General features: G+C 44.0%; 1 protein-coding gene across 1 annotated transcript; it reads left to right on the top strand.

The window, feature by feature from the left end:
• Positions 1-2,187: 2,187 nt before the first annotated feature.
• On the top strand, positions 2,188-23,877 carry cct2 (chaperonin containing TCP1, subunit 2 (beta)). Its single transcript, XM_061984477.1, has 16 exons — positions 2,188-2,277; positions 8,117-8,191; positions 8,263-8,328; positions 8,412-8,523; positions 8,600-8,676; positions 8,752-8,864; positions 13,353-13,555; positions 13,615-13,715; positions 13,788-13,915; positions 13,998-14,101; positions 17,809-17,928; positions 18,055-18,183; positions 23,136-23,239; positions 23,301-23,400; positions 23,460-23,601; positions 23,666-23,877. Exons 1-16 carry the CDS (start codon positions 2,275-2,277, stop codon positions 23,694-23,696), a joined length of 1,608 nt encoding a protein of 535 aa, XP_061840461.1. The 5' UTR covers positions 2,188-2,274; the 3' UTR covers positions 23,697-23,877.
• Positions 23,878-25,032: the final 1,155 nt, after the last annotated feature.

The raw sequence follows: 25,032 nt of genomic DNA, 5'->3' as shown, positions 1-25,032 counted from the left end.
GGACCCTTCCAGATGTGAAGACAGGATGTGCCTCCAATCTTTTCCTATTTTTTATATATAAATATTTTGTATTTGTATTTTTATTATTTTGTATTTGTGTATAAATCCACTCCATCCCATTTTATATATGCTTTCATCGTCGCTTACAGGTAAAAGCCAGTAAATTAGAATATTTTGAAAAACTTGATTTATTTCAGTAATTGCATTCAAAAGGTGTAACTTGTACATTATATTTATTCATTGCACACAGACTGATGCATTCAAATGTTTATTTCATTTAATTTTGATGATTTGAAGTGGCAACAAATGAAAATCCAAAATTCCGTGTGTCACAAAATTAGAATATTACTTAAGGCTAATACAAAAAAGGGATTTTTAGAAATGTTGGCCAACTGAAAAGTATGAAAATGAAAAATATGAGCATGTACAATACTCAATACTTGGTTGGAGCTCCTTTTGCCTCAATTACTGCGTTAATGCGGCGTGGCATGGAGTCGATGAGTTTCTGGCACTGCTCAGGTGTTATGAGAGCCCAGGTTGCTCTGATAGTGGCCTTCAACTCTTCTGCGTTTTTGGGTCTGGCATTCTGCATCTTCCTTTTCACAATACCCCACAGATTTTCTATGGGGCTAAGGTCAGGGGAGTTGGCGGGCCAATTTAGAACAGAAATATCATGGTCCGTAAACCAGGCACGGGTAGATTTTGCGCTGTGTGCAGGCGCCAAGTCCTGTTGGAACTTGAAATCTCCATCTCCATAGAGCAGGTCAGCAGCAGGAAGCATGAAGTGCTCTAAAACTTGCTGGTAGACGGCTGCGTTGACCCTGGATCTCAGGAAACAGAGTGGACCGACACCAGCAGATGACATGGCACCCCAAACCATCACCCAACCATGCAAATTTTGCATTTCCTTTGGAAATCGAGGTCCCAGAGTCTGGAGGAAGATAGGAGAGGCACAGGATCCACGTTGCCTGAAGTCTAGTGTAAAGTTTCCACCATCAGTGATGGTTTGGGGTGCCATGTCATCTGCTGGTGTCGGTCCACTCTGTTTCCTGAGATCCAGGGTCAACGCAGCCGTCTACCAGCAAGTTTTAGAGCACTTCATGCTTCCTGCTGCTGACCTGCTCTATGGAGATGGAGATTTCAAGTTCCAACAGGACTTGGCGCCTGCACACAGAGCAAAATCTAACCGTGCCTGGTCTACGGACCATGGTATTTCTGTTCTAAATTGGCCCGCCAACTCCCCTGACCTTAGCCCCATAGAAAATCTGTGGGGTATTGTGAAAAGGAAGATGCAGAATGCCAGACCCAAAAACGCAGAAGAGTTGAAGGCCACTATCAGAGCAACCTGGGCTCTCATAACACCTGAGCAGTGCCAGAAACTCATCGACTCCATGCCACGCCGCATTAACGCAGTAATTGAGGCAAAAGGAGCTCCAACCAAGTATTGAGTATTGTACATGCTCATATTTTTCATTTTCATACTTTTCAGTTGGCCAACATTTCTAAAAATCCCTTTTTTGTATTAGCCTTAAGTAATATTCTAATTTTGTGACACACGGAATTTTGGATTTTCATTTGTTGCCACTTCAAATCATCAAAATTAAATGAAATAAACATTTGAATGCATCAGTCTGTGTGCAATGAATAAATATAATGTACAAGTTACACCTTTTGAATGCAATTACGGTACTGAAATAAATCAAGTTTTTCAAAATATTCTAATTTACTGGCTTTTACCTGTATTTGTCGCTAACCCGTTCTAAATATTCCCAAATCGGCACTGATGCATGTAAATAAACAGTGGCCTAATGGGACCCTGGAACCCGGAAGTGCTTTGAGGTCACGTGATTGCAACCCAACAATATACAAAATAATTGTATTAAAAATATATTCTCTTATTTTATTTAGTTTCTCTTATTACTCTTAATATTGTGACGATGTGTCTTTTCTGTCACTTTTTATCAAAACGTTACGCATTTTTGCGTAAGGGCGTCACTTTAAGAAAAATGTCACGCATTTTACGTGAGGGCGTCGCTTGAAGAAAACGTTACGCATTTTGCGTGAGGGCGTCGCTTGAAGAAAACGTTACGCATTTTGCGTGAGGGCGTCGCTTGAAGAAAACGTTACGCCTTTTGCGTGAGGGCGTCGCTTGAAGAAAACGTTACGCATTTTGCGTGAGGGCGTCGCTTGAAGAAAACGTTACGTATTTTACGTGAGTGACGTAACGCCGTTGTCCTTCCCTTCTTGCTGTGCGTAGCCAAAACCAAGCGCATCATGGTGAGTTTCTTCCTTCTATATTGACTGCGTACCCTCACAAATGGCACTAAAGACAGCACTGACCTTCAGGATAAACATTCAGACTGAGCCAATATTAAGAATCCGCCGTTGCTTCTTCCTCTGCGCGGCTTGGCTCTACGTTAGCGAGCAGCGCTCGCCGGCGAGCACATGGGCGTTAAGCTGCCATCAAAACCGCTAATTTGCTTGCGTCCGAGCTGGATTTAAACATCCTTACACGTCATGTGATGCTTTCGAATGTTCATTGTTTCATATAAAACGAAGTAATGGAGAAGTCTGTTGTGTTGTGTCCTTTTTTATAGGGCTTATTCTCACCATTGCGGGTTAGCATGTTAGCTTAGCTCGTCATTCTGCCTTTGTGGCTGTCAGCGAGCCGTAAAAGAACATGACATAGCAGAATGACTAATGTGGTGACTTTTACAACTCATTGCCATTGTATTGCCTAAAAGTTGTTTAATCTGTGTGTTCTTGCCTTAATTCACTTAGTTTGGTACTATGCTGTAAAGCTTCCAGTGCTTTCCACGGTGAATGATGCTGCGTTTAATGGACCTCGGAATTCTTGGTTTGCGAACGTTTCGCATACAGTGTTCTTGATTTATTTTAGGGCTGCAGCTAACGATTATTTTTCTATCGATTAATCTATAGATTATTTTTTCGATTAATCGGTTAATCTATAGATTATTTTTTCGATTAATCTATAGATTATTTTTCCTTTTACCGATTATTTTTTTTATTTAAAATGAAGAGGAAAAAATGTAGGCCAGTTTTTTCAAAAGGCATGGCTTTTATTTACAAAAAAAAAAGTATGGCCACTATGTCAACATTGACAACAACATGACAAAATATTCTGTAACAATGTAAACATTTAAAACTTTTAACATTTAACAAAATTAAAAGTAGCTTATTTGCTTTTTAATGTGCAAATATAAAAGTAAACATCCAGTGCAAATCTTAATATTCTGGAATAGTATAAGCATTTCAAAAGTAAAAGTATTGCTTATTTTGCTTTAAAATGTGCAAAAATAAAGATAAACATCCAATACAAAAAAGTGCAAAACGGAAATATTCTGTAACAAGTGTAAACATTTCAACAAAAGTAAAAGTATTGCTTATTTGCTAAAATGTGCAAAAAATAAAGCTAAACATCCAATACAAAAAAGTGTACAGTGTAAACATTTCAACAAAAGTAAAAGTATTGCTTATTTTGCTTAATAACACAACAATGATAGTATGATTAAAGTGAAAGTTAATTGTTGGTTTGTACATAGTATATGTAACTGTTAATGTTGTAAAAGGTATTTGCACAACTAATTAACGTTAGCGTTTGTGACACGTCTTGTGCCGTGGGGTTCTTTCAGGACCGACAGACTGAACGCCAGACGGCTTTGCCAGGTTTACAATCTTTTAATTTTACACAAAGTCTTTTCTCTTCCAACTCTTTTCTCTTTCTTTCCTCGCTTTTCAGCTCCTCTTCCTCGCTCGCTCGTCGTCCCCTGTCTCTTGCGGCGTCGCTCCCGGCGCGCCCCGCCTCGCCGCTTGCTCGCCGCCGCCGCCTCTCCACAGCGTTAAAGAGGAGCGCGTCTTTGTAAACACTGAACAGGCACGCCAAACACGCCTCTCAGAGCAAACGGTGCTTTAGTTTATGAATTTACAACGCAGATACAAATGACACATTCATGTTTTTGTGTAATAATGACAGCGTATACGCACGCGGACGAATGACTTGTTGATGGTGATGGCAAGAACGCTGTCGGGGGTTTTCTTTTCAAATGTTCGTTCATAGCCGTTGTGCTGCTATGATAGGCCATTTCCGCTCGACACAGTGTGCATACAACAACATTATTAGGCCGTTTATTGAAATACTCCCACACTTTTGACGACTTTTGGCGTGCTTTTTTCCCCTCGCTCGCATCGTCTGCTTTGCGCTCCGCCATGACAGTAGTGTGACGTAAATATGCGACGCGCCGACGCACAAAAACGGCGTCGACGTATTTACGTAACCGATGACGTCGACTACGTCGACGCGTCGTTTCAGCCTTAATTTATTTAAATATAGTTATTTTCCCGAACTTTTAGCACTCATTGTTCTTGATTTAGTTTTATTTAGTCAATTTTCCAGTGAGGGTTGGACTCCGCCAAGGCTGCCCTTTGTCACTGATTCTGTTCATAACTTTTTTGGACAGAATTTTGGGGCGTTGAGGGGATCTGGTTTGGTGGCTGCAGGATTAGGTCTCTGCTTTTTGCAGATGATGTGGTCCTGATGGCTTCACCTGGCCAAGATCTTGTGCCGAGTGTGAAGCGACTGGGATGGGAATCAGCACCTCCAAGTCCGAGTCCATGGTTCACGCCTGGAAAAGGGTGGAGTGCCATCTCCGGGTTGGGGAGGAGATCTTGCCCCAAGTGGAGGAGTTCAAGTACCTCGGAGTCTTGTCCACGGAGTGAGGGAAGAGTGGATCGTGAGATCAACAGGTGGATCGGTGCGGCGTCTTCAGTAATGCGGACGCTGTATCGATCCGTTGTGGCGAAGAAGGAGCTGAGCCGGAAGGCAAAGCTCTCAATTTACCGGTCGATCTACGTTCCCATCCTCACCTATGGTCATGAGCTTTGGGTTAAGACCGAAAGGACAAGATCACGGGTACAAGCGCCCGAAATGAGCTTCCTCCCCCGGGTGGCGGGGCTCTCCCTTAGAGATAGGGTGAGAAGCTCCGTCATCCGGAGGAGCTCAGAGTAAAGCCGCTGCTCCTCCACATGGAGAGGAGCCAGGTGAGGTGGTTCAGGAATCTGGTCAGGATGCCAGCCGAACGCCTCCCTAGGGAGGTGTTTCGAGCACGTCCGACCGGTAGGGGGCCACGGGGAAGACCCAGGACACGTTAGGAAGACTATCTCTCCCGGCTGGCCTGGGAACGCCTCGGGATCCCCCGAGAGGAGCCGGACGAAGTGGCTGGGGAGAGGGAAGTCTGGGCTTTCCAGGGGAAAATTACAAGGACAATACTCCCAGAGATGAGTGCCATGTACACAACTCTCTGCCTAAAGCGAGTACACAACATCCTGAAGTAGGGATGTCCCGATCCAGGTTTTTGCACTTCCGATCCGATACCGATATTGTTTTTGCACTTCCGATCCGATACCGATACTGGCCTATCCGAGCATGTATTAAAGTTATTTAGCCTACTTAGTTGTCAGAATCATGTTGAAAAGGGTTTTAGTACTCTTGATAACAACTAGCCAGCTGAATTAGGGGAGTTTGAATAATACACAATGGTTGGTAACAAGAAACGGACCTGTTTATTCAAGGATAAACACAAAATAGGCAAAATTATACATGACAAACAGAAATAGCATCATTGAACTAGGGCTGGGCGATATGGCCTTCTTTTAATATTGCGATATTTTAAGGCCATATTGCGATACACAATATATATCTGGATATTTTGCCTTAGCCTTGAATGAACACTTGATGCATATAATCACAGCAGTATGATGATTCTATGTGTCTACATTAAAACATTCTTCTTCATACTGCATTAATATATGCTACTTTTAAACTTTCATGCAGAGAAGGAAATCACAACTAAAAAAATCACTTTTTTTTTCATACGGTGTTGATGTGGAAATGTTTGCCTCGGCATTTTGATGGTGTGGGCGTGTGGCACCGAATGGAGATAAGCGTCTCGACAGACGTTACAATATTTGAACAACGATGACGAAAACTTTTCTCTGTCGTGTCCGTGTGTCGAAAATTGTTATGCGCTTATTTTTTTATTTGATTTTGTGCGTGGCATAGATTTGCCGTGCGCAGAGGACGCTTGAGCAGTGCGCAATTGCACAGGCGCGCACCTTAGAGGGAAGGTTGTCTCGCACGGCTGCGCTAGCATCACAGCTAACGTTAGCCATGCTGCTACCTCTCTGCTCAGTGAGGGCGTATAAGTACCGTATTTTCCGCACCATAAGGCGCCCTGGGTTATAAGCCGCGCCTTCAATGAACGGCATATTTCAAAACTTTGTCCACCTATAAGCCGCCCCGTGTTGTAAGCCGCATCTAACTGCGCTAAAGGAATGTCAAAAAAACAGTCAGATAGGTCAGTCAAACTTTAATAATATATTAAAAACCAGCGTTCTAACAACTCTGTTCACTCCCAAAATGTACGCAAATGTGCAATCACAAACATACGTATATCAACATGGACAGAGCTGCGTGAAAAAAGCCACCCGGCCTCTTCGCGTAAACTTAAACTTACCTTAACCACTCGCTCATCTTTTCTTCATCCATCCCTTCGAGTTAGCTTTTATGATGACGCCGGCTGGAAAGGTCTCTTTTGGCAAGGTCTTCCTTTTGAATATCACCATGGGTGGAAGTTTCTGGCCATTAGCATGGCAAGCTAGAACCACAGTGAAGGATGACTTCTCATTCCCTGTGGTGCGAATATTCACCGTACGTGCTCCCGTTGTATCCACAGTGCGGTTCACAGGAATATCAGTTGCTGTGAAATAGTAATCCGTGTGCGGATGGAGAGATTGCGTCTTTTCATGAACCGGATCCCTGACGCTTAGTAGGAGCCATTTTGTGGTCTTTACAGATGAAAACACACAAAGGAAATGAAACGTACGGTGATATCCGCGCGCTTTTTCTTCTTCTACGCGGGCGGGTGGTTGCTTACAGTAGAAGAAGAAGCGCTTCCTGTTCTATGGGGGCGGGTGCTTACCTTGGCGGTTGCTTGCGTAGAAGAAGAAGCGCTTCCGGTTCTACCGGGAAAAAAGATGGCGGCTGTTTACCGAAGTTGCGAGACCGAAACTTTATGAAAATGAATCTTAATATTTATCCATATATAAAGCGCACCGGGTTATAAGGCGCACTGTCAGCTTTTGAGAACATTTGTGGTTTTTAGGTGCGCCTTATAGTGCGGAAAATACGGTATGTGACGTATGATGTGACAGTATGTGACGTGTGTAAGAAGGTGCGCTTGTCTGTCTGTGAGAGGGAGACACAGAAAAGAGTGAGAAGAGCCTGTCGTGTAATGCCAGCAGCTAAAAGCAACTGCGTGAGAATCCACAGACCTGTGGATGTGTTGAAGGTGTGCTGGAAAATGCGGAACGGAAATTAGGGAGCAGCAGAAAAGTGGAATGTATTACGGTATTTAAATAGGTGCGTTGGAAAACACGGACCGGGGTTTTTGTTTTTTTAACTGGATCTGGATCGGCATTTTCCCATGCCTTGCCGATACGCTTTTTTTTGCAAATATCGGCGGCTGATCCGATCCAAATATCGGATCGGGACATCCCTATCCTGAAGGCCAGATACCACCAAGCACATGGCCTCTTCAACCTGCTACCCTCTGGAAGGAGGTATAGATCGATTCGCACCAGGACCACCAGACTGTCTCACGGTCTGTATTCCCAGGCTGTGAGACTGCTAAATGAACAGCCTACCCCTTTGCTGCCACGGACCATCTTATTACCTCACTCTTCACCACCTCAATAATTGTGCTCTGGACATTGCATTGCTGCAACATCAACGTAACACCCATCAGACATCTGACTGTTCCCACCCTCACACCCCTCTATTCGCCATCTTTTTGACAATGCTAAACTGTAGACTATGGTCAACCTGCCCTTCAATGCAGTTTCTATGCCGCTAGACAAAGCTCAATCAAAATCTCGTTGACTTAAGTGTTATTCTGGCAATGACAATAAAGGAATTGATTGATTAGGCTGCTGCCCCCGCGACCCGACCTTGGATAAGCGGAAGAAGATAGATAGATAGATGGATGGATAGTCAATTATCAGGCTTGAAGAAGGATGTAAAATGAGTTGATGTCTGCAGGCGTCCCTGTCAATGGCCCCCGTCAACATCTTCAAGCATGGAGCTGATGAGGAGAAAGCTGAAACTGCTCGTCTGGTGTGTATCTTCCGCTGACTCTTACTGAATGATAATTGTTTGCTAAAGTAACGTGAGTGTTGTTCCTGCAGTCGTCTTTTGTGGGCGCCATTGCCATCGGGGATCTGGTGAAGAGCACTCTCGGACCCAAAGGCATGGTGAGGCGTTCACTGACTCCACGTCGTCCTTCGTGCGCAGGCGTAGACCGTCTGTGACCATGTTTGTGTGTTGTCATCACAAGGATAAAATTCTGCTTGGAGGGGGAAGAGACGCCACAGTGACGGTGACAAACGACGGCGCCACCATCCTGAAGGCCATCGGTGTCGACAACCCGGCCGCTAAAGTTCTTGTTGGTGAGTGAAGTCGCTCGGTGTTAACTCTACGGCGGCCGTGTCGCACAACTTGACGTGTGCGCATGTGTGTGTATAGACATGTCCAAGGTCCAGGATGATGAGGTCGGCGATGGAACGACGTCTGTCACCGTTTTGGCAGCCGAGCTTCTCCGGGTAAAAAGCTGCTACATCTCAAATTTTATGTAAAAAGATGAGGTCACAGGACCCGCTTTGCTTGTACCATGACAGGAGGCGGAGCTGCTCATCGCCAAGAAGATCCACCCACAGACCATCATCTCAGGCTGGAGGAAGTCCACACAGGCGGCCCGTGATGCGCTGCGGGAGGCGGCTGTGGACCACAGGTGCTCTGCTGCTATTGGGTCTTCAACATAAACATGCACAGTGTTGGCGCTAGGAATTTTGTCTATTTTTTGGGGTCCCATTTTTTTGCGACCGTTTTGAAAACAAATGATAAAAGTATGCATTTTCCTGTTATATCTCACATTCTATATTGTTTTGGAAAAAGGTTGTCATAAACATTACTTACCGTATTTTCCGCACCATAAGGCGCCCTGGGTTATAAGCCGCGCCTTCAATGAACGGCATATTTCAAAACTTTGTCCACCTATAAGCCGCCCCGTGTTGTAAGCCGCATCTAACTGCGCTAAAGGAATGTCAAAAAAACAGTCAGATAGGTCAGTCAAACTTTAATAATATATTAAAAACCAGCGTGATGTGAGCGCGCATGGAGTCGTATATCAACATGGACGGAGCTGCGTGAAAAAAGCCACCCGGCCTCTTCGCGTAAACTTACCTTAACCACTCGCTCATCTTTTCTTCATCCATCCATCCCTTCGAGTTAGCTTTTATGATGACGCCGGCTGGAAAGGTCTCTTTTGGCAAGGTCTTCCTTTTGAATATCACCATGGGTGGAAGTTTCTGGCCATTAGCATGGCAAGCTAGAACCACAGTGAAGGATGACTTCTCATTCCCTGTGGTGCGAATATTCACCGTACGTGCTCCCGTTGTATCCACAGTGCGGTTCACAGGAATATCAAAAGTCAGTGGAACCTCGTCCATGTTGATAATGTTCTCTGGCCGGATCTTTTTTTCAGCTATCTTGTTTTTACAATATGCACGGAAAGTAGCCAGCTTTTCTTGAAAGTCTTTAGGCAGTTGCTGTGAAATAGTAGTCTGTGTGCGGATGGAGAGATTGCGTCTTTTCATGAACCGGAAACCTGTCGCTTAGTAGGAGCCATTTTGTGGTCTTTACAGATGTAAACACACAAAGGAAATGAAACGTAATATCCGCGCGCTTCTTCTTCTTCTACGCGGGCGGGTGGTTGCTTACAGTAGAAAAAGAAGCGCTTCCTGTTCTATGGGGGCGGGTGCTTACCTTGGCGGTTGCTTGCGTAGAAGAAGAAGCACTTCCTCTTCTACGGGGAAAAAAGATGGCGGCTGTTTACCGTAGTTGCGAGACCGAAACTTTATGAAAATGAATCTTAATATTACCGTATTTTCCGCACTATAAGGCGCACCTAAAAACCACAAATTTTCTCAAAAGCTAACAGTGCGCCTTATAACCCGGTGCGCTTTATTACGATTCATTTTCATAAAGTTTCGATCTCGCAACTTCGGTAAACAGCCGCCATCTTTTTTCCCGGTAGAACAGGAAGCGCTTCTTCTTCTACGCAAGCAACCGCCAAGGTAAGCACCCGCCCCCATAGAACAGGAAGCGCTTCTTCTTCTACTGTAAGCTACCGCCCGCCCCCGGAAGAAGAAGAAAAAACGCGCGGATATCACCGTACGTTTCATTTCCTGTTTACATCTGTAAAGACCACAAAATGGCTCCTACTAAGCGAAAAGGATCCGGTTCATAAAAAGACGCAATCTCTCCATCCGCACACGGATTACTACCGTATTTCACAGCAACTGATATTCCTGTGAACCGCACTGTGGAACGGGAGCACGTACGGTGAATATTCGCACCACAGGGAATGAGAAGTCATCCTTCACTGTGGTTCTAGCTTGCCATGCTAACTTCCACTCATGGTGATATTCAAAAGGAAGACCTTGCCAAAAGAGACCTTTCCAGCCGGCGTCATCATAAAAGCTAACTCGAAGGGATGGATGGATGAAGAAAAGATGAGCGAGTGGTTAAGGGAAGTTTACGCGAAGAGGCCGGGTGGCTTTTTTCACACAGCTCCGAAGGCGAACACACCTTCACTAAGACGGGCAGACAGCGCCGGACGACATACGCCAACATTTGCCAGTGGATCGTAAATGCCTGGGCAGATATTTCGGTCACAACTGTGGTCCGAGCTTTCCGGAAGGCAGGATTCACAGAACAACAGCGACACTGACTCCCGATGACTTCGACGAGACGGAACCGGCCATTTTGGATACCACGCTTGCGCAACTTTTCAATTCGGACACCGAAGACGAAGAATTCGAAGGATTTACGAATGAAGAATAACTTCAGAAGGTGAGCGCTATGTTTATTTTGTGTGTTGTGACATTAACGTTCGAGCAACATTATGTTACTATTGCTCTACACCATTTTGAATTTTACTATGTTTGTGATTGCACATTTGCGTACATTTTGGGACAGAGTTGTTAGAACGCTGGTTTTCAATATATTATTAAAGTTTGACTGAACTATCTGACTGTTTTTTTGACATTCACTTTAGCGCAGCGTTTTTTTGACATTCACTTTAGCGCAGCGTAGGCGCGGCTTATAGTCCGGGGCGGCTTATTGGTGGACAAAATTATGAAATATGTAATTCATAGAAGGTGCGGCTAATAATCCGGTGCGCCTTATAGTGCGGAAAATACGGTAATCCATATACAAAGCGCACCGGGTTATAAGGCGCACTGTCAGCTTTTGAGAAAATTTGTGGTTTTTAGGTGCGCCTTATAGTGCGGAAAATACGGTACTTGAATTTGATATATGTAATGCCCATAGGGTATTCTAGTAAAATTTGTGTTTGCAAATATCAAAATATTACGTTGAATCAATTTTTGTCAGGCAATATTACATTTAATGAACATTTTACATAAATGAATACATCCAAACACTTTATAAATATTTATTATGTGCAGGAAGAAAGAACAGTTACAATTGTATATCCGATTAAACCACAGTCCTTTTAATCTCATCAATACCACAGAAAAGGCAAAGTGTCATTTTCCGGACAAGAGAAAGGCTTAAATAATGTCAAACACGTAGCGTTACAATAACCAGAAAGTTAAAGTGTTTGTCTAACACGCCAAGGAAATACATTTTTGGCAGGCAATCACATTTTGGCACAACACGGGCAAACATAAACAAAACAAAACCCCGGCGGAAAGCGATAATCGATTAAAAAAAACAAGCAAACCGCAGTTTTGACCCGGAGAAAGCATAGATCAGGGGTCCTCAAGTACAAATCTTGAAGGTCCACAAATGTTTTTTTGAAACAGGCTGGGTCCGTTTATTATCGGTCAAGCTTATATAATAGCAGGAGGTAGGTAGTTTAACATTTTCTTAAAATTAACAAAAATAAAATAAATATCCAATAAAATACATGAAATATTTTCTTTGAAACAAAAATAAATAAGAACTTTGAAAAAATGTGTCCTCTGCATTTGACCCATCCCTTGATCACCCCCTGGGAGGTGAGGGGAGCAGTGGGCAGCAGCGGCGCTGCGCCCGGGAATCATTTTTGGTGATTTAACCCCCAATTCCAACCCTTGATGCTGAGTGCCAAGCAGGGAAGAATGCTGGTATGAGCTTTTAAACATAACCCGTTAACTGCTGCCAATCAAATGGTGAATAAGATACTCTTTAGGGTTCATATGTTTGTAAATCTGACTGTGTTGAAGTCAGTGCCTCACCAGCCATCAACCTCACCGCACGTCACTGCTCTGTTGCTATTTGTTGTTGTGTCATAGATTTAACAAAAATCTTGCTTGATGTTTCATATGGCTTTTTCAGCCTCGTGATTTCTTTTTTTCTTAGCTCTGAATCATGAGGAAATGTCTCTTCAAATTCGCGGTGCTCTTTCAGATAGTGACGTTTCAGATTTTCACTTTTCACCAGAGCAACAGTACTGTTGCATAGTAGACACATTGGTCTGGTACTTGCAGTAGGTAGGATGAAAACATATTGCTCTGTCCATTCTTCCTTGAAACGTCGGTTTTCCCTGTCCACCTTTCTTTTACCAGCCTGAGCCAACTTGGAGCATGCCATTGTGATTTGATTCACATTCAGTGACTGACAAGTGAACAGTTAGCGAAGTAGCGATACGAGACAACTGTGTGCCTGCAGTGAAAGGTTCCATGCACTGTGCACATGTGTATGACCCAGGTGGTAACAGCCTATCAGCGCGTCGTTGTGAAAGAGATGACAACCCATACCCCGGAATTAGCCAATCAGAGTGGCGTTCTCTCGCTCTCACTCCGTCTCTCTCTCTTTCTCTCTCTGAGAGAGAGAGGAAGAGAGAGAGACGGAGAGAGTGAGACACGAGAAGTGTAAACGAAACGTGGAGATATTTGACTAAAAACAACAAAGAACGTTGACATGCGCTAGCGATAACTCACAGATAAATACAATTATTATTTTTTTAATAATAATTATAATAATAAAAAAAACATTTTTATTTATTTATTTTTTTTTACTATAATTCGTGCTGGGTCCCGACATGGACCGCGGTCCGCCTGTTGAGGATCACTGGCATAGATGGTAAAAAAAAAAATCTTCCGGAAATGCGTGTCCTTTCTGATTTCGATGCTTAAAAAGACACAAAAAGTTCGTTAACGCCAACATTGATGCAGAACTTGTGCTAACGCCCCCTCCTCGTCCTCCATAGCAACGACCCTGCCCGTTTCCAAGAGGACCTCTTGAACATCGCGCGCACCACGCTGTCGTCCAAACTCCTGACTCACCACAAGGCCCACTTCTCCCAGCTCGCTGTGGACGCCGTCATGAGGCTAAAAGGCTCAGGCAACCTGGAGGCCATCCACATCATCAAGAAGCTGGGTGGCAGCCTCACCGACTCCTACCTGGACGAAGGTGAGCGCGCCGAGTTCCTCCTGGCTGCTGTGAAGTCACGCGGCCATGTGCTTCCTCAGGTTTCCTGTTGGACAAGAAGATCGGAGTGAACCAACCCAAGAGGCTAGAGAATGTCAACATCCTCATCGCTAACACAGGCATGGACACTGACAAGATTAAGGTGAATAAGCCCCGCTCCCATTTCTTTCTGGACTTAAGAACAAAGAACAAACGTGCGATGTCTGTGAGGCAGATCTTTGGATCAAGGGTTCGCGTGGACTCCATGGCGAAGGTGGCTGATATCGAGCTGGCCGAGAAGGAGAAGATGAAAGAGAAAGTGGAGCGTATCCTCAAACACGGCATTAACTGCTTCATCAACAGGTGACGTTGACCTGGCGTCCTCTTGTCTGGTCACACCCCCTCAATGCGCCGTCTTATTGTTGCTGGTTTTTTGTGATGACAGGCAGCTCATCTACAACTACCCCGAACAGCTCTTTGCTCAGGCCGGCGTCATGGCCATCGAGCATGCCGACTTTGCTGGCGTGGAGCGCCTGGCCTTGGTCACTGGTATGTGGTGTGTGTATTTGTGCGTGTGTGTGCGTGCCATGTGAATGAAATGGTTTTGTGTGTGTGTGAATGAAATGTAGGCCTGGGTGATGTATCCAGTTTTTCGATAAGTTCGAATTTTTCGTTGCAGACAATTAAAAAAAAATTACAAAACCCAAAACGAATGAAGTTGGCATGTTGTGTAAAGCGTAAATAAAAACAGAATACAATGATTTGCAAATCCTTTTCAACCTATATTCTAGGGCTGCAACAACTCGATTAAAATCGATTATAAAAATAGTTGGCGATTAATTTAGTCATCGATTCGTTGGATCTATGCTATGCGCATGCGCTGAGGCTACCTTTTTTTTTTTTTTTTTATAAACCTTTATTTATAAACTGCAACATTTACAAACAGCTGATAAACAATAATCAAAATACCGTATTTTCCGCACCATAAGGCGCCCTGGGTTATAAGCCGCGCCTTCAATGAACGGCATATTTCAAAACTTTGTCCACCTATAAGCCGCCCCGTGTTATAAGCCGCATCTAACTGCGCTAAAGGAATGTCAAAAAAACAGTCAGATAGGTCAGTCAAACTTTAATAATATATTAAAAACCAGCGTGATGTGGGCGCGCACGGAGTCGTATATCAACATGGACGGAGCTGCGTGAAAAAAGCCACCCGGCCTCTTCGCGTAAACTTACCTTAACCACTCGCTCATCTTTTCTTCATCCATCCCTTCGAGTTAGCTTTTATGATGACGCCGGCTGGAAAGGTCTCTTTTGGCAAGGTCTTCCTTTTGAATATCACCATGGGTGGAAGTTTCTGGCCATTAGCATGGCAAGCTAGAACCACAGTGAAGGATGACTTCTCATTCCCTGTGGTGCGAATATTCACCGTACGTGCTCCCGTTGTATCCACAGTGCATTTCACAGGAATATCAAAAGTCAGTGGAACCTCGTCCATGTTGATAATGTTCTCTGGCCGGATCTTTTTTTCAGCTATCTTGTTTTTACAATATGCACGGAAAGTAGCCAGCTTTTCTTGAAAGTCTTTAGGCAGTTGCTGTGAAATAGTAGTCCGTGTGCGGATGGAGAGATTGCGTCTTTTCATGAACCGGAAACCTGTCGCTTAGTAGGAGCCATTTTGTGGTCTTTACAGATGTAAACACACAAAGGAAATGAAACGTAATATCCGCGCGCTTCTTCTTCTTCTATGGGGGCGGGTGGTTGCTTACAGTAGAAGAAGAAGCGCTTCCTGTTCTATGGGGGCGGGTGCTTACCTTGGCGGTTGCTTGCGTAGAAGAAGAAGCACTTCCTCTTCTACGGGGAAAAAGATGGCGGCTGTTTACCGTAGTTGCGAGACCGAAACTTTATGAAAATGAATCTTAATATTAATCCATATATAAAGCGCACCGGGTTATAAGCCGCACTGTCAGCTTTTGAGTAAATTTGTGGTTTTTACGTGCGGCTAATAGTGCGGAAAATACGGTATATGCTATGCGCGTGCGCTGAGGCTACCTTTTTTTTAAATTTTTTATAAACCTTTATTTATAAACTGCAACATTTACAAACAGCTGATAAACAATAATCAAAATAAGTACAAAACAGCGCCAGGGTGGCACTGAGGCTACGTCTCATGAGGTGGCAGTAAGCCAGCCAATGATGTGTCATGTGCAGCTCACGTGACGACGCCGTCTTCTTTGCCTGGAAAAAATTGAAAAATGGCAGAGGAAAACAGTTCAGCGGAGAAACATCTTGAGGTTATTGCATCAATGGAGAAAAGTGTACGACCTAAGTCGTCAAAAGTGTGGGAACTAGAGATGCGCGGATAGGCAATTATTTCATCCGCAACCGCATCACAAAAGTCGTCAACCATCCGCCATCCACCCGAACTAACATTTAATCAAAACCGCACCCGCCCGCCATCCGCCACCCGCCCGTTGTTATATATCTAATATAGACGATGCAAGGTATTAGTGAGGTTATAAAGCTTTTGCCTGTTAAAGAAAGGAGACTGATCCAATGTAGCAGAGACATTCAATGCGTGCCACGCTGTCACGGCCCAGACGCACACCAGTGCGCAATCATCTGGGAGCCGCGCTGAGCGCACCTCCAAGCGCGCTCGCGCCACTCAAACTGCTGCAGGCAGCTGCGTTCTATCTTGTTTTAACATCCCGTGGCACTCTTCTGGGATCACAGCGGACGAAACTGCTCATGCTCAGGGTGTTTGTGGAGGTTCGGGGTTTTGCACAAATGTGATGCACCATGTTAGATGTCCCGGTTTTGTGACTGTCGTAGACATAAACAGCGTCGCAGCTCTTGCAAATCACGTAGCCAGCATTACTATGATCCTGATTTACAACCTCATAAAAACGAGTCCACGCTGAACTTTTCTGGCCTTTTTTGCCCCTGGTCTTTAGTATTCCCTTTTTTAGTTTGTCGCGTACCACGTTTGCTGCCGGCGTTGCCATCTCTTTTTTTTTCTTCTTCTGTTGTGGCATATGCTGCAGGTGCCTGCTCGTTTTTCGTATGTGGGTAACAACATTTAACTACCGTATTTTCCGCACCATAAGGCGCCCTGGGTTATAAGCCGCGCCTTCAATGAACGGCATATTTCAAAACTTTGTCCACCTATAAGCCGCCCCGTGTTGTAAGCCGCATCTAACTGCGCTAAAGGAATGTCAAAAAAACAGTCAAATAGGTCAGTCAAACTTTAATAATATATTAAAACCAGCGTGATGTGGGCGCGCATGGAGTCGTATATCAACATGGACGGAGCTGCGTAAAAAAAGCCACCCGGCCTCTTCGCGTAAACTTAAACTTACCTTAACCACTCGCTCATCTTTTCTTCATCCATCCCTTCGAGTTAGCTTTTATGATGACGCCGGCTGGAAAGGTCTCTTTTGGCAAGGTCTTCCTTTTGAATATCACCATGGGTGGAAGTTTCTGGCCATTAGCATGGCAAGCTAGAACCACAGTGAAGGATGACTTCTCATTCCCTGTGGTGCGAATATTCACCGTACGTGCTCCCGTTGTATCCACAGTGCGGTTCACAGGAATATCAGTTGCTGTGAAATAGTAATCCGTGTGCGGATGGAGAGATTGCGTCTTTTCATGAACCGGATCCCGGTCGCTTAGTAGGAGCCATTTTGTGGTCTTTACAGATGTAAACACACAAAGGAAATGAAACGTACGGTGATATCCGCGCGCTTTTTCTTCTTCTACGCGGGCGGGTGGTTGCTTACAGTAGAAGAAGAAGCGCTTCCTGTTCTATGGGGGCGGGTGCTTACCTTGGCGGTTGCTTGCGTAGAAGAAGAAGCGCTTCCTGTTCTACCGGGAAAAAAGATGGCGGCTGTTTACCGTAGTTGCGAGATCGAAACTTTATGAAAATGAATCTTAATATTAATCCATATATAAAGCGCACCGGGTTATAAGCCGCACTGTCAGCTTTTGAGAAAATTTGTGGTTTTTAGGTGCGCCTTATAGTGCGGAAAATACGGTATGTATATATATTTCCCAATTGGTTTAACTGCCACCCGCCTGAATCTATTTAAAATCAAATTTTTTTTAATTTCAACCGCCCGACCCGACCCGCGGATAAAATCTAATTTTTTTTTATTTCAACCGCCTGACCCGCGGACTCCGCGGTTGTGTCCGCAAACCGCGCATCTCTAGCGCGCGCACTTGTAAATTAAATGTGTGAATTAAATGTGTGCGTGCAGGCGGCGAGATCACATCGACCTTTGAGCATCCTGAATTGGCGAAGTTGGGTCACTGCAAGCTGATCGAGGAAGTGATGATCGGCGAGGACACGCTCATCCACTTCTCAGGCGTGGCCATGGGTACGCACTCACACACACACACACACACACACACACACACACACACACACACACACACACACACACACTCGCAGACATGCGTTTGTTGATTCGCTCACAGGTGACGTCTGACCTTTGACCTTCCAGGTGAGGCGTGCACTATCGTGCTGCGAGGAGCGACTCAGCAGATTTTGGAGGAAGCGGAGCGCTCTCTGCACGACGCTCTGTGCGTGTTGGCTCAGACCATAAAGGAGCCGCGCACCGTCTACGGCGGAGGTACACACGCCCTCCTTTACACATAACATACCTGCCAACTACTCCTGTTTTCCCGTAATTAGTACGGTTTTCATCAACCTATTCCGGGTTACGGTTGCAGTGATAAAAAATACGTTTTTTCATTAATTAAAAAAATATTTTTTTTAAAAAGTTTTATTCACGAAATCGCGTAACAACAATGACAATCGACACTGCTTCCCGTAACTTCCTATCGAGCCATTCCAAATGCCATGCGCGAGGCTATTTATAGCACCGCTGCCAAGCACGAGGCACCAGTTGCCATTGTTTCCAAACGAGCGAACGATCATGGAATCAGCCGGAGAAAAATCGCAAACGAGTCTTAAACCGAAAAGAAAACTGCAGTCATTCCGTGAAGAATATTCAAAAGCCTATCCGGGAATAATTATCCGTTCCAAAAAGGGTGAAAACTACGTGAATTGCACCTTGTGCAGACAAGATTTTTCGATCGGACACGGAGGAATTAGCGATGTAAAAGACCACGTTGGGACAAAAGAACACAAGTCTAATGCCGTTGCTAGCGATACAAGTGGAAAACTTTCAACGTTTTTCGTCCATGCTAATGATGCTATTGAATTACATTTTAATTAAGTAAACTTATAAAGTTACCATATCATTTTTGCAGTATGATCAATCTGATAGAATACATTTGGATTTTAGCCACAAAAAGGTAATGACACCAATGTTATCTATTGGAATTGTTTAGTACTGTTATACTGTTAAAAGTGTTTATACTATTTATGCTTTCAAGTCCAAGTTGAAGAAATCTTGTTTAATGTTGACAGCATAACTACCAAAATACAGAAGTATGTCCTTAATATTTTTGCAGTGCTATTTCTGTTGAAAAGTTCAAATGATTACATTAGAGATGTGATGTGCCACTTTTCAAGTGTCTGATGGCTTCAATTAATTGTCATTAAGTTTTCATATTTTGAATTCTTTTGAAAGGCTTACAAAAAAACTACATTTGAATTGTAATTCCATGCTACTGACAGGACTATTAATTTGAATTAACATCAAAGTCTGGCTTTCAGCTAACTTCCTGAGCCTAAATGAAGATAAAACAGAAGTTATGTTGTTCGGTCCAAGTCGCTCTCCCTCCCCCAACGTTGACCTCGGCACTCTGACCCCGTATCTCAGCGACTGTGTCACAAACCTGGGGGTAAAGTTTGACTCAGATTTTAAATTCGAAAAACAAATCAGCAGCGTCGTTCAAAAAAGCTTTTATCAATTACGCCAAATAGCGAAAGTGAAACCGCTTCTATCAAGACATGATCTTGAGAAATTAATCCACGCCTTTATCTCGACTCGTCTTGATTACTGTAATGCCCTGTATGTTGGCATTAGCCAGGCCTCCCTCGCCCGCCTGCAGCTCGTGCAGAACTCTGCTGCTCGTCTGCTAACACAGACCCGCAGACGTGAGCACATCACCCCTATTTTAGCGTCCCTTCACTGGCTCCCTGTGCGTTACCGAATACATTTTAAACTCCTTTTATTTGTTTTTAAATGTCTAAACAACCTCGCGCCAACCTATCTCTCCGACCTCCTTCAGCCTTACTGCCCCACCCGATCCTTAAGATCAGCCGATCAGCTGCTGTTGACGGTCCCTGACACAAGGCTGAAGCTTAGAGGTGACAGAGCTTTCGCCGTTGCTGCTCCCAAGCTCTGGAACGACCTACCCCTGAGTGTTAGACAAGCCTCCTCTCTTCCTGTTTTTAAATCTCTCTTAAAAACATACTTTTATTCCATGGCTTTTAACACTGAGTGATATCCATCCTGCAATGGCGCCCCATAATACACCTGCTGTGATCCTGTTTTTATGTTTTTATGTTTTTATTAATTCTATTTTAATTATTTATTTTTTATCGGGTTCTGTTTGTGTTGTGTTGTGTTGTGTTTGCTCGGTACTCGTTTTATCTTTTAACCTGCTCATTGTACAGCACTTTGGCTACCCCTGTGGTAAATTTTAAATGTGCTTTATAAATAAAGTTGATTTGATTTGATTTGATTAATGAAGTTAGCTTACCATGTTTACAGTATGATAATTGTGATAGAAATGTGAATTTTAGGCAAAGAATATTTTTTACAATTGAACAAGGCAGTAGATTATACAAGCTTGGACAGAAAGTTAATAATGACACCAATTTTTTTTTTTATGGAATTGTTTAGTACTGTTTTACCATTTGTTTACTGTAAAAAGTGTTTATACTTTCAATGAACAAATTGAAGTCTTGTGAAAGGTTGACAGGATAACTGGCATTAACTGTCAAAATAATTTCAAACTATTGAAGTTAGCTTACAGAATAAACATGTCAATCAACCCAGGCCCGGCCCTAACCAATCTGGCGCCCTAGGCAAGATTTTAGGTGGCGCCCCCCCCACATCGGCAGTGAAGTGTATATACTCACAAGAAACCGAATAGCTTTGTCTTTGACCTTTTTTTTACTTAAAGAAAGCAAATTAACAATCAGAATAGTTAACAAGATAAAAAAAAAAAAGAATAAATAAATGAATGCAAAAAATAAAAAATGAATATATGAAATACAATATTTTTTTACATACATATTGCTTAATTAACATTAATGATGTGCACTTTAACAACTAGGCTTACAACTATACCTAATATATAAAGGGGTGGAAAAGTGACTATTACCTGCAGGGCAAACATTAGCTAACCAGAAGGCAATAACAATGTAAACAAAAAATACCTGCTTAAAAGATCTAATACAAATGTCCCTGAGGAATGTAAGGTGGGAGTACTGTAATTACCTAACGTTACATTATTTTCCATAACAATTTAGCCCCCTCCACAATATTAACCCGACGTTAAAACAGAACTAGCTATTTATTGATTACCGTATTTTCCGCACTATAAGGCGCACCGGATTATTAGCCGCACCTTCTATGAATTACATATTTCATAATTTTGTCCACCAATAAGCCGCCCCGGACTATAAGCCGCGCCTACGCTGCGCTAAAGTGAATGTCAAAAAAACGCTGCGCTAAAGTGAATGTCAAAAAAACAGTCAGATAGTTCAGTCAAACTTTAATAATATATTGAAAACCAGCGTTCTAACAACTCTGTCCCAAAATGTACGCAAATGTGCAATCACAAACATAGTAAAATTCAAAATGGTGTAGAGCAATAAATAGCAACATAATGTTGCTCGAACGTTAATGTCACAACACACAAAATAAACATAGCGCTCACCTTCTGAAGTTATTCTTCATTCGTAAATCCTTCGAATTCTTCGTCTTCGGTGTCCGAATTGAAAAGTTGCGCAAGCGTGGGATCCAAAAATGGCCGGCTCCGCCTCGTCGAAGTCATCGGATTCAGTGTCGCTGTTGTTGTGCAGCAGTTCTGTGAATCCTGCCTTCCGGAAAGCTCGGACCACAGTTGTGACCGAAATATCTGCCCAGGCATTTACGATCCACTGGCAGATGTTGGCGTATGTCGACCGGCGCTATCTGCCCGTCTTAGTGAAGGTGTGTTCGCCTTCGGAGCTGTGTGAAAAAAGCCACCCGGCCTCTTCGCGTAAACTTCCCTTAACCACTCGCTCATCTTTTCTTCATCCATCCATCCCTTCGAGTTAGCTTTTATGATGACGCCGGCTGGAAAGGTCTCTTTTGGCAAGGTCTTCCTTTTGAATATCACCATGGGTGGAAGTTTCTGGCCATTAGCATGGCAAGCTAGAACCACAGTGAAGGATGACTTCTCATTCCCTGTGGTGCGAATATTCACCGTACGTGCTCCCGTTCCACAGTGCGGTTCACAGGAATATCAGTCGCTGTGAAATACGGTAGTAATCCGTGTGCGGATGGAGAGATTGCGTCTTTTTATGAACCGGATCCTTGTCGCGTAGTAGGAGCCATTTTGTGGTCTTTACAGATGTAAACAGGAAATGAAACGTACGGTGATATCCGCGCGTTTTTTCTTCTTCTTCCGGGGGCGGGTGAAGCGCTTCCTGTTCTATGGGGGCGGGTGCTTTCCTTGGCGGTTGCTTGCGTAGAAGAAGAAGCGCTTCCTGTTCTACCGGGAAAAAAGATGGCGGCTGTTTACCGAAGTTGCGAGACCGAAACTTTATGAAAATGAATCGTAATAAAGCGCACCGGGTTATAAGGCGCACTGTCAGCTTTTGAGAAAAATTGTGGTTTTTAGGTGCGCCTTATAGTGCGGAAAATACGGTAGCCATTGCCGAATCATGTAACATTAGCTTAATGCTAAAAAGCCAGGTTACTATCACATTCTGTAACAGACAAATAATTTCATGTAGGCTAACGTTACCTACCTGCTATCTCTGTCTTTTCTCGTTTCTCCTCCTCTTCTTTTCTCTTTTTTCTTCCCTGGGCACCTGACAGTTTTGGCCGTTTTGACATCTTGTGTTGATTTTTTGATGTGGTGACGTCCAAAAAGAGTCATGATACGGGAAGGGAGGGGGTGCACCGTGCGGGGGGGGGGGGGGGTAAATGTTGTAACAAATAATATTTCTATTATATAGGCTTTACTTTGCATTTTAATTAACGTGGGATTATTTTTTGTATTTAGAAATAATAGTACCAACTTTTTTTTTTTTTTTTTTTTTTCTCCAACATTTGTGGCACTGGCGTGGCGCCCCCTGATGGACGGCGCCCTTAGCATTTGCCTATACGGCCTATGCCACGGGCCGGCCCTGAATCAACCCATATGATTTTTGCTGTAATATTTTTGTTTTGAAAAGTCACTGTAACTGATAGAAAAGTGATGGTTTTAGCAACATTTTAACCTGTCTGAATGCTAATAATCATTTTGCGTCGGTGAACCCCCCACTAGGACTTTGTCCTGGACCTACCGGGGCCTGCGGCCCCTGGACCCTGGCTATTAGGTTTTTCTGATTTCAAAAGTTGGCAGGTATGACATAACTCTGACCCCTGACGCTGAGCTGCTGTCTTGTCAGGCTGCTCTGAGATGTTGATGGCCAAGGTGGTGAGTGATTTGGCCAATAAGACGCCAGGGAAGGAGGCAGTCGCCATGGAGTCCTTCGCCAAGGCCCTAATGATGGTAAACAAATAACTACCGGTCATCTTGTTCGCTGTCAGCTGACCATCAGCTTTCTCCTCAGCTGCCCACCATCATTGCTGACAACGCCGGCTACGACAGCGCTGACCTGGTGGCTCAACTGCGCGCGGCGCACCAGGACAACAAGACCACTTTCGGCCTGAGTGAGTACGCATGTCCGAGTTTTTGTACGTGCACGGCTTAACCGAGGCGTGACCCGCAGACATGTCGGAGGGCACCGTGGGCAACATGGCGCAGATGGGCATCACAGAGTCCTTCCAGGTTAAACGTCAGGTGCTGCTGAGCGCCTCCGAGGCCGCGGAGATGATCCTCAGAGTGGACAACATCATCAAAGCTGCTCCCAGGTCAGTCACGCGCGCCAAAAGGACAAACGGACACCTGGCGCTGACGTGTTGTTGTCGTTTGCAGGAAGAGAGTTCCTGACCATCACCCGTGTTAGAAGAAGAGCTTGATGAAGATGGAGGACATGGTCTTTATTTATCTCCTTGTATTTCACGTCAAAGAATCGCTCTCCTTCAGTGGCTAATGCTAGCTAAAATAATGCCGTTAGCTAGTTGGTGTCGCTTGCAAAAAATGTTTTTGTTCACAGAAATAAATGACCTTTCCTGTTTTTTCTCCAATGCTTTTGAATATTTATTATATTATTTAAAGTATCAAATTAGAGATATTATCGGCCGATAAATGCTTTAAAAATGTACCGTATTTTTCGGACTATAAGTCGCAGTTTTTTTCTTAGTTTGGCCGGGGGTGCGACTTATACCGTATTTTCCGCACCATAAGCCGCCCTGGGTTATAAGCCGCGCCTTCAATGAACGGCATATTTCAAAACTTTGTCCACCTATAAGCCGCCCCGTGTTATAAGCCGCATCTAACTGCGCTAAAGGAATGTCAAAAAAACAGTCAGATAGGTCAGTCAAACTTTAATAATATATTAAAAACCAGCGTGATGTGGGCGCGCATGGAGTCGTATATCAACACGGACGGAGCTGCGTGAAAAAAGCCACCCGGCCTCTTCGCGTAAACTTACCTTAACCACTCGCTCATCTTTTCTTCATCCATCCATCCCTTCGAGTTAGCTTTTATGATGACGCCGGCTGGAAAGGTCTCTTTTGGCAAGGTCTTCCTTTTGAATATCACCATGGGTGGAAGTTTCTGGCCATTAGCATGGCAAGCTAGAACCACAGTGAAGGATGACTTCTCATTCCCTGTGGTGCGAATATTCACCGTACGTGCTCCCGTTGTATCCACAGTGCGGTTCACAGGAATATCAAAAGTCAGTGGAACCTCGTCCATGTTGATAATGTTCTCTGGCCGGATCTTTTTTTCAGCTATCTTGTTTTTACAATATGCAGGGAAAGTAGCCAGCTTTTCTTGAAAGTCTTTAGGCAGTTGCTGTGAAATAGTAGTCCGTGTGCGGATGGAGAGATTGCGTCTTTTCATGAACCGGAAACCTGTCGCTTAGTAGGAGCCATTTTGTGGTCTTTACAGATGTAAACACACAAAGGAAATGAAACGTAATATCCGCGCGCTTCTTCTTCTTCTACGCGGGCGGGTGGTTGCTTACAGTAGAAGAAGAAGCGCTTCCTGTTCTATGGGGGCGGGTGCTTACCTTGGCGGTTGCTTGCGTAGAAGAAGAAGCACTTCCTCTTCTACGGGGAAAAAAGATGGCGGCTGTTTACCGTAGTTGCGAGACCGAAACTTTATGAAAATGAATCTTAATATTAATCCATATATAAAGCGCACCGGGTTATAAGCCGCACTGTCAGCTTTTGAGT

Source organism: Nerophis lumbriciformis, linkage group LG25 (assembly GCF_033978685.3).
Source record: "Nerophis lumbriciformis linkage group LG25, RoL_Nlum_v2.1, whole genome shotgun sequence".
Taxonomy (NCBI): domain Eukaryota; kingdom Metazoa; phylum Chordata; class Actinopteri; order Syngnathiformes; family Syngnathidae; genus Nerophis; species Nerophis lumbriciformis.
Note: the sequence above shows the minus strand (reverse complement) of the source record. Positions and strands in the feature narration are given on the sequence as shown.